Source organism: Chroicocephalus ridibundus, chromosome 6, assembly GCF_963924245.1.
Source record: "Chroicocephalus ridibundus chromosome 6, bChrRid1.1, whole genome shotgun sequence".
NCBI lineage: Eukaryota > Metazoa > Chordata > Aves > Charadriiformes > Laridae > Chroicocephalus > Chroicocephalus ridibundus.
This window is the reverse complement of record NC_086289.1, coordinates 25,712,691-25,729,435: the sequence shown is the minus strand read 5'-3', so window position 1 is coordinate 25,729,435 and position 16,745 is coordinate 25,712,691. Positions and strand designations below refer to the sequence as shown.

General features: G+C 37.3%; 1 protein-coding gene across 1 annotated transcript in view; it reads right to left on the bottom strand.

Annotated features, from left to right (window-relative positions):
• The window catches only part of LRMDA (leucine rich melanocyte differentiation associated), a 684,574-nt gene that overhangs the window by 96,994 nt on the left and 570,835 nt on the right, over window positions 1–16,745 (bottom strand). The window contains exon 6 of the mRNA XM_063339570.1: window positions 15,800–15,884. Within this exon, the coding sequence (XP_063195640.1) occupies window positions 15,800–15,884 (85 nt within the window). The remainder of the gene's footprint in view (window positions 1–15,799; window positions 15,885–16,745) is intronic.

Below are 16,745 nucleotides of genomic sequence, written 5' to 3'. Positions count from 1 at the left end.
TATGTCAGTAGCAGATAAAAATAAATAAATAAAATTAAACTTGGTAAGTTCCACAATTACTCTGCTGTGAAAAGCAGCATAAATTCCTTTGTTTGTTTTCTCTTAGAACCACCTTTCTGATGTTAAAAAAAAAAAAAGGAGGGGGCAGGGGGTGGGGCGGACAAAAAAGAAGGCAATTGTCTCATGAGCTTCAGAAAGTAACCCTTCCCTATTACTCTTACGGAGTCGAGGATGCATATGATGTGTTATTACCACACAGGTATTCAGATGGATTCTGAGCCACTGTGGGCTGAAGTCAAGAAAAGGAAACACGTCCCATGAGCAGAATTACTAAATCTTTCTCTAAACAAATACGAAGACTGGAGACGGCAGGTGCCAGACCCTTTGTTAATTGTGCCCCAAGGCTCCAAAGCTCCCTGCCTTGTGACACTAGATCAAGCTCCCTTCTTTCCCTGCTTTCAAAATTCCCATTCTTTCAAGCTTTTTGACTTGCTTAGCCAAGCTCCAGAGATCATTGCATTTTAAGCGCACGGAGACACTCCACATAAAAGATACTTCATAAATGCAGGTTGTTTTGTTAATCAGAATCTCTTCGCTCTCTTTGGCTTGTTAGCCAAAGCAGCCCTTCAAGCCTTTCCCAGTGCTGCTAGGTTTTGGGTTTTTTTAAATTTTTTTTTCATTATTAAGCATCAAGGCAACAACATATGAAAAAAAATGAACTTAAAAAACTTAATTCAGCTATGCAAGAAGCACAGGACAACGTAGGAGGAGGCTTTAAATCAGTTAGAGAAGGTTCTGTAATTGCTCAAAAGCACACCCAAACACATCAAATGCAACCCTGTTACTTCCTGGGTCATACAAGCAGTCTGTGGGATTGTCCTTAAAGTTCCTCTGGCTTTACATACTCGTATATAATTTCTTTTATGTTTGTATGAGATAACACTCAATTCTGCTTGTCTAGGCTTCTCACAGGGTATTAGAGTTACATGAGGGAAAAGGTAAAAAGCATGAGTTGACTAATGAAACTGTGAGAGAGCGCTTTTTTGTCTAAATATTGAAGTGATTGTCAAGGAGACAGAAGCTCTGACCGTATTTCATCTTCAAATTATGATTGTCATTGTTCATACACTAAAAGAAATCTGACAGCCATCCTAAGATTTAAGATTCATAAGTATCTTTTCAATGACATATTTCAGTGCATTTGATTACTGAAATTACAATATGATCTATTTCACACTGGCCCCCTCCCCCGTCTAATTTAAACATGTTATCTATCAAGCTCTCATTAGAGAGGTTAAATCTCGTCAAGCTGTTCTTAGGCGTCTCCAAGTCTATTTCCAAATCAAGAATCACCAAAATATTAGTACTGATGATGATCAATCAAAACATTTAAACTACTTTAAAAGAGGAGCAGAAAGTTTGCAGACGACTTGGATAGAATTCACCCATAAGCTTCCATTTATTCTGTTGTCATGTAGAGCTTGGAAAACAAGATCAAAACACCCAAGATCGATATTTGGATGAAGGCTTCCTAGTATCTATCTAGGCACTCCAGGAAACATTCACACTTACGAAGAAGTGATTCTCCTTCTGAGTTACTCTCCTAATATGCTGTCAACAAGCTTTTAAGCTATATGGAGTTACACTTTAGGCTGTGATACAAAACTGACATACTGTCTAGATGTGATGGTTAAAAATCTGTGGCCAGCTGACTACAGTTTACCTATAGGGAAAGGAATATTTAGATGCTTCCACACTGACCTCAATTTGCTCCCAAGATGCCTGAGCTTAGTAGTAAGGAATATAGCTGAGCTTAGTGACTAGGCAGGGAAGCTCTGTAGAGATGAAGCTGCTTTCCTCAGAAGCTCAGCAGACAATAGCTGACTGATACAGACAGACTGATACAGCATATCGCATGTATGCATACATAGCGCCTCTCATCCTCAAAGTTTTTAAATTAATAGTACAAAAGCGTTGCTCAGCAACTGATTTGGAATGAATTTATGAGAAGTATCAATGCAGCAATAACTCACTAGATATGACATCACACCCTTGACATGTATATGTATCTTGTTTCCCCCCTCCTTCAACATTTCATTACCCTGCAAGCAAAGACTTGGCTGAAAATCTGAAAAGTCTCATCATATATCCAGCCATATGTGCACGGCTAAAACACCTGCAGGTAGTTGTTTTAAAGCATAGAGATGCCTAGCATATGTACGGATTTCCTCCCCGTAATCTGTGCAGGTTTAACTACAGCCAGGGGGAGAAACCGCCTAGAGATTCCCCTCTTGTACTAACATATTTGCTTCCAACACAGTGCTTCTAACCTACAGATCAGAGAAACCATTCCCTAGACTGATTGAAAAAATCTTTTGTATTAAGCTTATAAAATCTGGGAGTCAACAAGAAACAAAAATCATGTCTTTTTTTTATTAGGAAATAATAGAATACTATTTGGGAAAAAAACCTAAAAGATTTATCTCAAAATCCATAAATTTGGGCAGTTCAAAATACCTACAAACTGGTATTAAAGAGTTTGCTTTGGAACTCAAGAAAAATATTGCAAAGCCCTGAAGAATAAAACAATAGCAAAACAAGTAGAAACTTAAGATAAGGAATGCACTCATTCTTTTACTTAAAAAGTGTGTTACCGCAACCATCCATATTTTGGTTTTTGCTTTGCATTTCACTCTTTGTCCCATTACCATATTTAAAAATACTTACGATGAAAGGTAAAGCAATTTTGAACTTCACAGATCAAAATGATTAGAATTTGCTGTTGTGCCTTTATTTATTTAAAAGTATTTTCTGAAGAAGGAACTGGTTAAAAGTAAGTGTTATCAGAATAATTCCATCTGAATTTTAAATAACTCCTATAACATCAACCAAAATAGTTATATAGATTCTAAAACTGGGTTTCTTACTGTCAAGACCTCATGTTGTGGATCAGATGCCGTTTGCCTGATACTGTCTGCATAGCATTGAAGTAGTACACAGCTTTTTAAGCTAACTTAGAAACCGGCACCTTCTAAAATTTCTGCAGAATAGCTCTATCTTTGGTCTCACACATACACAAGAACCCCAAATCTCCAGAACTTTACCGTAGCGGTATTAATGCTTCACCTTTCCTGCCTGTGATAGTGGGGAAAAAAAATTACAGAGCAAGATCCGACTCCCTGGTGAAACACTGTAACTTCTTTAGGGGGTGTGCTGGCAAGGAATGATTTTAGATCCTAAATATTAACCTGCCAGGAAAACACTGTCTCTATGCAGGATGGACGATTTAAGGTTGCAAGTGCCTTCCTGCTTGTGACTTTTTTACTTGGATCTCCCACTCTGCGTTTCTAGCTACCGTATCAGCCACGGCAAGCTGGCATCTGTTCTCACTGACCAAGTCGCCAGTAGAAGTCTTTCAAATTTTCTTTGTACTCTGCAGGACATACCTGCATTTCACGTTTTTTTCTTTATTAATTCACCAAACTGCACTTCGTGTTTTAGCTTCTCATGGTAACTTTTTCTGCCTGAATTGTTTCCTGTATCTCCCAAATGAATGCCATTTACAAGTCTTCCGATCTATTTTAACTAGTTCACTTTTCCAGATCTGAACAGCTATCTTCCCTAAACATGCAGACAGCAGAAAAAAGCACACAAGGCTTGGCAGAATAAGAGAATTTACAGACATTAACAATATTTCAAGCACTCGGTCCTTTGCAGCATCTCCTGATGCTCTAATTCTGTTCATTCATGGGACCACTGAATAAAACCATTATACTCCTTCATTGCAAACAGATTTTTCAATGCAAAAAAAAATAATTTAGCTGACAGCTTCTTTTTCACTTTGTTATTAAACTCACCTTGGTAAAAGGATTAATTTTTATAATGACAGAGTGGAACAAAAGTGAAAAGAAAGCAGCGTGATGATTAACAGTTAGTAGAGGGACTCCTTCAGCTATCCTCCACATTTCTACTGTCATTGTTATCTAGCATCAGATTACAGGGCAGAGGCAAACTTTAGATCCACAGTTAGTAACTGAGGGGATGTCTACGTATCTCCTTTTTACCTTACTTTAATATCACCTGGTATTTCTTTTTTTTGACACGTCATGTACTTTACATCAGTAATGGTTGGCATTAGACAGCACCAAATTGCTTCTGAATGATCTAACAGCTTATATTTAATCTATTTATTACAAAATTGGTCTCTTTTTTCCCCTCATGGAATTTATCATTCACTGCCTTTAAGAGGAAGGAGACAATCTGCCAACTCAATTAACTGGGTGGGTTTGGGAGGGGCAGCTGGGTGCATTTTGTTGATTTGGTGGGGGGGAAAGTTTGCCAACCTTTTTGCTTTTAGATAGATTCCAGCTCTTCCATCAGGGCCCAAGGGATTATTATTTCCACCGAGCCTGCTCCTTTTATTTCATAGAAACAAAAATGACTGTTAAGACAAGCTGCTCCCACTCACAGTTCAGCAAAAAATACCATCTGGGAGTTGCCTCCCTCCTATGAGGAAGGGGTAGAAATGGGATAGATGCAGTTTTTCTACGCACATCTCTGACTAAATCCAGTGCTAAAGCTACTACAGCTGCTGCTACTGCAGCAGTTGGCAGTGAGGAAGCTAAGCTAATGTGGGGAAATCCAGCGCATTGGTATGGTAGCTCTGTAATTTTGGTACAAACATACTCTAGTTCCACTCAGACAAGACACGAACACTAATTTAGTTCTCTATTAATCGTAAGAAGCCATGTCTATTACTACAAGTGATTTTGAAAAAGCTAACTTGGACCACATGCACTTTCCACCTCTTTGTACGTGACCTGACACTGAGCAAAAGTAAAAGAAAACAAATTCAGGGATTGCAGTCTTGCTTGGTCTTTAAGTAGACATCGCAAGGTTTGCTTGCATCCCCCTCTGTGTTGCATCTCTATGAAAGGATTCTTACTCGCCAGCCTTACATTTTTTCAGCCTACTGTGCTAAATATCATCATTACATTTGGTAGGCATTCTAACAGAACTGCAATACAAATCTGTTTCACTTGAGAAGCAAAGCTTACGGTTCCTTAGGTTTTATAACATAGCGCTTAGTACAAATTCGCTGAATTTTTCCAGTGCTTCACTATGTGATTTTAGGAGTCTATTTTCCCCAGTGGCACACAAGTACTAAAATTGCACGGCATTGCATTTTGCTCTCAGTAGGTGGGAAAGTGCATACTCAATGGGTTATTTTCCATTCTTTATTTCAGTTTTATGCAGCCACAGGTGGGGGGTCTTTCAGGTGGTTGCCTAGGTTTACTAGGCACTTTAGAGTCATAGACAAGCTTTCTTAAGAGGGTCTTACAAAACATACCAACGTTGTCAATCATGCAGTAAAAGAATTTAATTCTGAGTAAATAGAAATAACTTTCAAAATCTCTCAGACTGTAAAAGACAACACAATGAATATCAACAAAGAAAGGATCAACCATTCTCTGTTTGGTAAGGGACACAAACCAATTTCACTTGTTTATACTTATTGGTTACCTCTCCATCTCCTCCCCTTCTTCTCCCCAGGTATGATCCCTCTGCCTAAGGGCATACAAAGCTAATGAAGGATGTCATGGTACTTCCTATCATTTACTTTTCTAGTACCGAGGCTACTAACAGACCACAAAAATACCACAAAACAGGAAAAAAAGGGAAGTTGTCAACCTACTTAACATTTGCTTGCAGAGCTCTGAAAGGAACTTTGATCAGCAAACATATCATTAGATCATGAATATAGATATTCATATCCTATAAATTGTTGACAGCTTTCTCTTCTTGCATAAGAACACACAATGCAATTGTACAAAGATACCCCTTTCCTTCCTGAAGGCAAAATTAAAGAAAGGAACCTTCACCCACTCCCAGCACAGCACACACACACTGAACAAAGAAATGCAAAATACACTGCATCTTTTTGGCTGTTCGTAGTTTGGAAGAAACGTACATGTTACAGCAAGATGTGCGCGCTATAAAGAACCAACACACAAGGGGATAAAATAGTCTCATTGCTGTTATGCAGATGGCTGCCCTCCTGACTGCACAGGAAATTTCTCTCCCTCCCACATTTTAAAGAAGGCTCCTACATGTATTCACTATGTGGGAATTAGTACTTCGTTTCTGATGACACCCATGTCCTCTTCATTCAGCTCAGTAACACTAACCCCAGGACAGCAGCCAAGGTCACGTAAGCATCCTATCCTGCTAAGTAGCCTAAATCCTCAGAGAAACGCAGCTCAAAATGGAGTGGCCAAATGATTTTAACCATAAGCAATACGAAGAATTGTGAACAAGATTCAAATGCAATAGTACTTTCTGCGCACATGCCATTTTCTTTTCCTCAATAGAGGGTTCAGCTATTTAGAAACCAAGATGTACAAAATCAAAAATAAGATCCTATTCCCTGTATGTTCAAAGGCCTATATTTGTGCATCCAAAATGGTAGCAGTCCATTAGGCAACTTATTTTTCATAAACAATAATCCTGGTCTGTAGAATATTTTGTGACCATGCAGTAATATTTCAGATGACAGCAAGCAGTTTCATCTGCAAAAGCATCAAGAATCTTCTGAAGTTTTCCTCAAAAAATGCATTAAATGAAACAATGAAAATTTACATTTTCATTACAGACTCTAATGAGAAAACACCATCTTTCACATTTCCAATATTTGATACACAGACTCGTAGCATGGGGCGGATATTTACTGCCTCTGGAATTAAAACATGCTCATATGAAAAAAATATTCAAATGGAACAGGTACGGTAAAGATCACTTCTTTTTTTAACCAACAGCATAAAGCTTTATCCTGTCTAGTACCACAGAACAGTACAGGCTGTATGGAATATAGCAACACGTGTCTATATGTTATTAAAAACAGTAAATTCCCATTTAAACAAGGGTTACAATCTGTGCACTAAACACTCATTAATGGTTATGAATCAAAATAAAGGGGGGGCCTTGTAGCAGGTGTGCACATCTATGAATTTCAATACATTGTAAAACTGTCTGTAGCCAACAGCTTCATCATTTGGCCTTTCTGAGCTTGGAGACAGGCAATTTTTCATGATTTTACTATTTCTGGCCAAACAAAAAGTTTTTAATTAAATATACCACATGATTCCAGATGTTTGTTTATTTGTTCCAATGAGGCTGTAAAAATGCCTGAGTGATAAAATTGGAGGACTCCTGAAAAAACAGGCTAGGCTGGAGTGCTAACTAAACACGGGGATCTCTCAGGAGACTGTATTTGCACAGCACTGCGTGTGCTTTGAACCTGATTTCTCTGGAAGGGCTGTAATACTCCAGCTCATGACTGGACCTCTTTATTGTAAAAGATTATAAGGCCAAGCGGCAAATTTACTAGAATTTTTTTTTTTTTTTTAAATTGCCAGTTGTAGACTCATTGCATCATTAGTTCTCCTATATATTTAAAGAAGATTTTAGATAGGTTTATGGTTTTGGATCCCAAGTTTCCACTTATAGAAGCCAATGTTTTCTATGTTTTTCTGCCACTTTATAGTCATGCTGCTTGGAGCTTGAGCATTCTCAGGGTTTCTTATTGCCAGCATGACAAAATGAGCTATGTTGTGAAACATCAGACACTTTCTAGTCTACCCAAAAATATGAAATTACAGTTTTTTCCTCATTAATCATATTCCCTCTGATGTGACACTTGCATGGGTGACTGGGGCCCAGCCTGCTAGGTTAGTCTTGGCAAATATAGGAAAAGCTGCAATGAAAACCTCAGAAATTACGGGAATAGTGACAAAAATATGGAAAACCATCAGGTCTTCAACAGTCAGACTGGGGAATGTGCACTGTGGAAAAATGAAAGTCTCTATAATATTTGGGAAAAAAATGCTGACAATTTTGAAAGGCTGCCTGAGTCTTAGACTCCTAATTCCCATTAGATGCAGAATGGGAATTTTGTGCCCATCTCCTTAAATATTTAATAAAATTTTAATCTAGATTTGATTAACCACTTAATTATTCTCCTTTTATCTTTTGAAGTCTGGCTGCAGAGAAACACCCGTATTTTATTCCCACAGAGACATAGCACTCCAGGAAGTGATTCTCCCAGAACTTACTTCTGGTCAGCTTGGTCACACCCCTTGGGTTCACTTTCAAGCCACAGAACACAGAGAAGGCTCACAAGTTAAAATATGCTGTCACTTGAAACCAAATCTTAACTTTTATCAAGAAAAGAAATCAAGAAAGATTTTGCACAAAACTGCAAGTCACTTGATATGTCATCCCCAACTCATTCACCCCATCCTAGTTTCACATGACTAGTTCCTCTCATCATTGCAACATACGCATAACAGTACATTTTCATGCTTACATTTTAATAATCTACAGTATCCTGATTCAAATCCAACATTCCTTGTATACACAGACAAGGAATTGTTGACCCTGTAAGTGACAAGAACGTGAATCCAATGACCCAGAAAAGGTATTTCTTGAACCATACTAGTCAAGGTCACACTCCAATCCAACCACAATTTATTCCACATTCAAGAAAGTCTTTGTGCTTTATAGAGAAACACGCAGGCGCTGGCACTACAGAGCAATTGAGGTAAATTGGTCCACAAAAGCCCACAGCTATTGGTAGTGGTTCTATCCCAGTAAACAAATAGATTAGGGCTCAGGAGAGGTACTACGTGACACCCTCCTAATCTGCTCTTTCATTACTGCCCAGCGATAAACCACTCCATGGCTGAGAGATGAATGGATCACACGTATACATACCGGACCTCTCAATTCCTTCAAAAGGCAACATTTTTGACTGTGCGTCAATTCACACAACTGCAACAGATATCTCATGCATTGGGGCAAATATCAACACAGGTGGGCTTCTGTTATAAGATGAAAGCATTTCATGGCAGTAAGCCTCTCTAAGGAAACATGCCTTCTAGCATTTCTCCCCACCTACATGGTTTCACTCATCCCTTCTAACCTATTCAACCTCAAATATAAATTGAGAAAATGTAATGTCTGTGCATATCAGAACAGTTAGATAATTAACTGAATAGACACCAAAACAGAACAGTGGATTTGTTCAGGAAGTTCTTACAAAGCAACCATAGCAGAAGAGATAGTAAACTAGAGTCCAGGTTAGACGGGACAAATTATAGTCAGAGGTATGAAATTAGCTGCACCACTGAAGAAACAGACATGGGTCAGTACCCTTCCTCGCACCTCCAAGTGTAAGGTTTGGCAGGTCTATGGGCACAAGCAGGGGCCATGAGAAAGGCCTGGCCTGCCTCTCAACTGCATCAGAAACAGCTCACAACAGAGTTCTTTCGACATCTGACACTAACTTCTCACACCTCCAGACTGCATGGACTCCAATACACCTCTGACAGATTTTCAAATCCCTTTAACTAAGAGAAACTAACTAAGACAGGCAAACAAAATCTTTTCTTAAGCAAGTCTTTTCTCACGTTGGCACTCATCTTTACCATCACTTTGCTTTCCATGCTTCTCCCGTGTCTCTCACGCTTCCATTATTGTCCATTTCCCAAACTGAAAAATGAAGAAAGGCACTAGAACCAATTTGCCATTTCATACAGGCAAACCAAATGAGATTATTTTTTCTTTTCATAACAGCCTCCTTATTTTAGTCTTCTCCCACAGTGCCAAAACGAGAGAATTTCCACCCACTCCCCCTGAGGCTAAGTCATGAGCACAGCAAAACTCACTGTTGGGACATATTTCCTGGCATTAATAGGAAATGTCACAGCTTATTTTTGAGTGTTTCTGCCCCTGGAAAATATGATCTTGTCTGTTCCATGCTACTGTGAACTTTTTTTGTTTGTTTGTTTTAAGGTTATTCATCTCATCGTCAGAAGAGCCTGGCCTGAGAGGTATGCAGTCTATCACTCATCATAACATCATGCAGCTTAAAAGCTATTGTATTTTCAAAGGACTCCTCATGTAAATCAACAAAGAAGATTTCTCGCTATTCACAGCATCTCTGCCCAACACAGAACTTCCATATATTGCATTTGCTTGCAGTTCTCTTATTCATCCTTAGTTATTAAACAAGTTAAAGCAAATACTTTTTACATACATATATAGACAACTTTTGTTAAAAGCTGTTTAAAATTCTGTAGATTAACTCAATGCCAAAGTACTACCCACAGGGTTTATTATTATTATTATTATTATTCTCTGTTTGGATACCATACAATGAGCTGCTTTACGCAGATATATAGAAAAATCAATTGATAAGCATAAAGTGCAGTTCACATTAAGAAAACTAACTAATTATGATAAGTTGCTACATAAATTGCTTTGTGACTTTCCCAGCAATCAATTTCAAACTCTAAATAAGCCTCTGGCTTGAAAACACAATGAGTACCTAACAACTGTGTCAATAACAACAACAGAGAAGACTGCAATGATAATATAAACAGGATAATTATCTTTCTGGAAGTAAGATTTTATGCAAACCGATTTCCTTTCCTTTTTACGTCTGTGATTTAAAGACAGCATGGCTTTTCAGAGTGCATGTGTATTGAGTTGAAAGCCTTCAAAAAGGAGAACTTCGCGTATTAACATTTATTATTAAGAGGTGCGTGTCAATTTTATAATTTCACTTCAGAAAGTGTAAAGTATTATCTTAAAAATCTAGACCCAATTCTTGAAGGATTGATAGACATTGTTAGTTCCAGATCAACCTGAGAATATGTATTTCTAAAGTGTGAGCAGGCTGAGCAAATTGAGGTAGAACAGGTAAATCCCTGGAGGATAGTTTGGGTCTTTCACGTATCACATCAATTATATTACTCCCTCTGGCTCTCCAAAAATTCTACCTTTTTCCTTCAATACCAACTTTTGAACGTAGTAGATCTCCTTTGACATCTATTGGATTGTAAATTCCAGCACAACTGGATGGCTAAATGCTTGCTGTGCATCCTAAAGTACACATCTGTCTTGACCTAGAGCATATCTCATTTCCTACAAAGCTAGTAGCTGGTTTTCACGTACGGTACACCCTAAAAATCAATCAGAATGTATTCTGTATAGTCATACCAGTCATTACTGAAAATTTAATATGCCAAACATTCTGAGTACAATAGCAGAGTATAATGATCACAGGAAAAAAAAAAAAAAACAGACAGATCAAGTTCAGATGTCTCTCTACCAGATCATATGCCTACATGCTTTTGCTTGCTTAGGAATGTGAAAGTTTGGAAAGAACTTAATTCCAAAATAAATCTTCAACACACCCCTGTTAGACAAAAAGAAAAACTGAGAGCAGAAGGAACCTCTCCTTTCCTTTATTCAAAAACACTTTATAAAATGACCTTCAGAGGGTTAATAGGAAGCTTAAAAATATTCTGTCCCTGGATTTCTGGGCATTGCTTCTGAATGTAGTTTATGACTTTCAAACTCAGATTAGGCCATTTCAAAAAAATAAGAAAAATGTGTCTGTCAGTTAACTCAAACATATTGCTAGAATAAATAACAATTTGTCATTTGGGCACTCATCATTCAAATATAAATTGAGAAATTGTAATGTCTGTGCATATCAGAACAGTTGGATAATTAACCGAATAGACACCAAAACAGGACAGTGGATTTGTTCAGGAAGTTCTTACAAGCCAGAATAGATTGGAACTATTAAACCTTGGCATAAATCCAAGCTAAGGCTCTAAAAACTACTTACATAAATACAGCCTTAGTTTTTAATGGAAACTGCTTCTTCTTCCTTTTACCAGTAAGCTATGGGACAGACTTACCACTGGTTGTTCCCAGAAACAAGAGCGCGAGAAAAGGAGTCATTTGTAAAATGTTACTGGAAACAAAATGGCTTTGGCAAATGAATAGGTTTTCAAGTAAATCAGGTAATAGGCAATGTTATAAAGTATCTGTTTATACAAAGGGGATCGAACACGGGTTTTTTTACATATATAGGATAACCAGATTTTCAAGATATTCCTGATTTAGTAATATTGCTTCTCAAGAGATAGAATGATAAATTACTATTTTCCCCACCAACTGGAAAGCATTGTTCTTATTAGAAGGCAATTTGAGTTTGAAAGCTTATACGTAACAAAAGAACTTCTTTACCAAAGATACCATTATGAAAAAGGAATATACAACATGAGGGGGGTGGAGAGTAGGGAGCCTTTTTACACATATCAAGCAAATTATCCTTTAAATTACATTATTACAATGTTAAAGTTTCCTTTTCCATCAATTTCAACTATGTTAAGACTTGAATGCTCTATTTTAAAATTTTATATGTACACAGTTAATAAATTGTTGATACGGAACAGAAGGTTACCTGGGCCATACATACAAAGCACTAAAAAAAATAAATAACAACAATTTTTGAGGAAGTTTCTAATAAAGTGCAGTGCAATTCATTACTTTTGTGTATTGGAAGCATGGCCATTTCTATTAAAAACCAACAATAAGTAATTGTGTTGATTTTTTTTCTTAAAGGTAGATCTGGGCAAACAAAGAAATGTGGGGCACATTTTAGTTGTTTCATCAGAAAATATGAAAATTAGACAATACAAGCAATGGAATTTATAAATAAATGAATCGCGTTGTATGACAGGAGGACATGTCTTTAAACTGATTTGTTTTATCTGGGTAAAAATATTGTACAAATTTCACATAAGTAAATCACTGATGTCTAAAACCATTATAAAATGAAATACAAAATGCTAGTTTAACAAAGACCAAGGAAAGACCCTTAGGAGTTTGAGATCATTGTTTTGGAATCAAAACAAAAATAAAGCTAGCTATAAAATTACCACTTTGGAAGGCTTGCCTGATGGGACAGCAATTAGATCTCATAAAGAATCAAGTCATATTGTTGTCAGGTGCCCAAAACCTGCATAGAAGTGCAATACATTTTCTGCTAAAAAATATGAACAGTGGGACCAAGTAAAGGCTCAACTTAGAAAAGTGTGTCTAAGCAACAAAGTCATTTAAGGGAAAACAACTTTCCCAAAATGGGCAGAAATTTTCTAAAGCTTAAAAATGTGTATCCAATATTTATTGCTCCCTTCATGTACTTATATACTCAAGCATCATAACACTTGATATAATATTTACAGTGATTATTGCATATCATTCCACACTGATGCCACACTGTCATATGCTGTTCCTGTGGGCTCTGAAAGCAAAAGAGAGACTTTTACAATTCATGACTATTGTCTGTACAAAATATGGAGTCAACCCAAAAGACCAGATCCTGTCTGGAAATAATATACTGTATGCATGACCATGAAAGCTATACGATGCATGGTGCAACACATGCAGAATTATATACTTTTGCTGTCCCTGCAAAATTCATAGCTAAATAGAGTGAGAGACGTCCAAGTAAAACCGTAGTCTCGAATACATTCAGCTTGCTCCTGGTCCCCCTCCCAGCCCCCCAAGAATCAATTTACAGCTGTACCCAAGCATTCGCCAGACTTTCAGATTCTGGTAAGCAAGTTTCTCCAGGGACAAATAAGAGCACTCACAAACTTAGAGCATCTCTCTTTCCAGTTTGCACTGAAAACTGCCAATATTTACATATGCAACAGCTGATTCAATCATTTTTTTACAACGCTAAAAGCATTCAGTCAAGAAAGAAATTGAAGATATTCAGAACCTAAAATAGCACGGTTAAGTATTTCATTCTTTTCTTGGAGATTTTTCTATTCATTCCAATTAATCTTTTATGGGCTTGTGAACTTAAGAGATTTTTCTTTGTATAGAAGAAGTTGATTGAGTGACTGGGCCCTGCCAGCAGGTTATTCCAAGCTTTATTTACAACACCTGGAATTTTGGAATGCTTTCTTAATTATTTCCTTGTGAATATTATATATACATATATATATAAAAAGTTATTGAATCATGCTAACAATGTCTCTTTTAGGGCCAATTTTACCCTTTTTTGGATGACACTCTCTTCTCCATATACTTTATTTATAACTGTGCTTAGTCATCAAGGAAATTTTCAGCACACGTTTCGCATGCAAAGCAGAATATTTCTGGGAACAGTAAAGACAGAAGTAATAAAGAATTATGTGAACAACTAAGGGTAAAAAGTTGATAATTTGGGGAATACAATTTTCCCCTTTCATAGTAAGGGAGCAGGCATTGTCAAACCCCAGCAAGCCAGTGGTACTTAGAACCTGGTGAGCTCCAGCTGTGAACGGACACCCGTATGGACATGTCTGCAGCACCTACTAGAGCCACACAATTGCTTCTTGCATGAGAAGTCAACCAATAATGCAGGCACACAACTTTTGAAGCTTAATGCTACTGGCATTTCTTTCGCCAAGTCAGATTCCAAAATCAGCCACAAAGCCACACTTTTAATTCACTATCATCTAAACAAACAGGTCTGAGGATACCTGGCTTTTAACGGTACTTTTTATGTATTTTTATAGAACTTAGGCATTCACAACATTCTGTCATTCTATTTATTGTCTTACTAGACCCTAGCCATTCAATCCAACACCAGAAATCCAACCTCAAAGCAAATACGCTTACCTGAAAAATCAAAGCCACAACACATATCTTGGGAACTGGGAGGGCGGTGGGGATTGCAGTTACTTTAATTTCTGGGGGTTTAATCTCTGAAGACTAGGTGTGCGCTCAAGTCCAGGATTTTGGTTTGATCCTTCTTCTTTAAAACGTACCAGTTACTACATGAGCTCAGTGTCACAATGCAATACAGCACTTTCAGGACATCTGATTTCCAGTACACTACATCAATTTACACCAAGACCAGGATGTAGCTTCACACTCATCTTTATCCCTAGCACACCGGTGATACAGGCTGCAATGAATTAAAGTCCAATCACTTGATTTCCTCATCCTTCCCACCTGAATCACAGATCCTTGTTCAGTTGCATTGCCTGCCTGATTCTTTCAGGTTTCAAGTAATAAGGCATTCTACTAACTCTGCCTCAATCTTATGCAGTGCTGCAGAATTTGAACACATACTACAACTAAGTTACTATCAATTCATAAATGTAAGACTGACTTTGATTCTGGTATCCTGTACAAAACTTGCCTCTACACAAACGGTTTATATGATCAACATGGAATCAATGCATAATGTGGGAAATAAATTAGAATATTGTTGCTCTGGTTTTAAGCTGCAAAGCTTTTAAAATTTCTTCTTTTTAGAACAAAGGTGAAACAGTGTGGAATGCACCCTTCCTGACCACTTCAGTTTTTCACCTGTTCCCTGAACTTTTTGCTCTATAGCTATGCAGAAGGAATTTGAGAATTTGCCCAAGGTGCTTTTTAAGTTCTAAGGATTGGTGAAAAAGGAAATTGAACGCTGATCCACCTTTAATGTTGAAAAACAGAGAAGAATCCCTTTTTATTGCAATGAAAATGTGTTAACATTTCAAAATTACAGCCCTAAATTGCTTAAACTAACAAAAAGCTCTCTCTTTACATATATTAGAAAGTTTACAAATTCTCTCGAAGTTACCAATGCTGTATGTAATTATCTACTTTGCAATATTTAAGTTCTTTAATCTCTTTACATTTTTCTCACACACACACAAAATATATTCATTGTTATTATTCATAGATTTATTTGCTTTCCCAGTAGACTACCTTTAAATCCAATTCAATATGAGTTAAAATCTGTCGTCTTGATGGTATGGTTTTCTCAGGTAGTGCTTGAAAGGCACAGTGTTCTCTGCAAAGTGCCAATGCAGCAGTAACTGATAGAGAGAAGGCCTCGCAGCAAAGCTTACCGCCTTGCAGCAGTTCATACCAATAAAAGTTTAGTTCATACCTCTGTGATTGGTGAGGTCTCTGGATCCTGAAGGCAGAGGTGTATAGTGCACCTCTGGAGAGGTGGAGGCAGCATCACTGGAGGCCTGTGTGACAAAACAAATATTATCAGTACTCTGAGTGAAAGTCAATGATTATGCAAAGAGGATGCACCTGCTAGATGAGTTCTGTGATGTGGTTACAGGTGCAGAGAGTCACCAGCCATGGAGGATTAATTTGTTTTTCTTAAGGCTGCCTGCAATCCTTCAAGGTACCTGTACTCACCAAAGTTTACACAACAATATTAGGTATCATTACTAAAAGAATATTTTCATACAGCTCACAGCTTCAAAAAACTACCATCTTTATCAGGAAATCTTTAGGCAATGTTAAAAATGTTCTTCTTGGTGAAACAGATTAATATTTACCTGAAGGAAGTTATGAGTGAGTTCACATGTAAGAAAGCAGACAGAGAATAGAAAGCTAGGATAAGATACTGTACTTTTCAAAACTAAGAAAAAAAGAACTGATTCAGCCATTCCACTCTCCTGTGAGCTAAATGAAGGAATCTCTTAAAAACTGTAGTACCTGTAACACAACAAAGTGGGCAAGTATATAGAATTGTTAATAATAAGCCCACACCAGAAGTCTAATACGTTTAAAGAAGTAAGTACCAAGAAGATTTGTTCAGAATCCTTAAAAGCAAAAAGTTAAGGGAGAAAAGAGGAAACCCAAATCTTTCTCCATAACAAAAATTTCAAGATCCTATGATTCCAATTTAAAAAGATTAGCTTGTGGAGCGATAGTTTGCAATAAAGTAATCTTCAACCAGTTGGATGTTTCCTCTGAAGGAAAGAGCAATATAAAGCCAAGGCAAGCCACATTTGCCATCTTGCTTTTTAGTTACAGAGCAGCAGTGTTGCATTGTTAGGAGGAGATATGAAAATAAAGGATTGTGTTGGTGAATA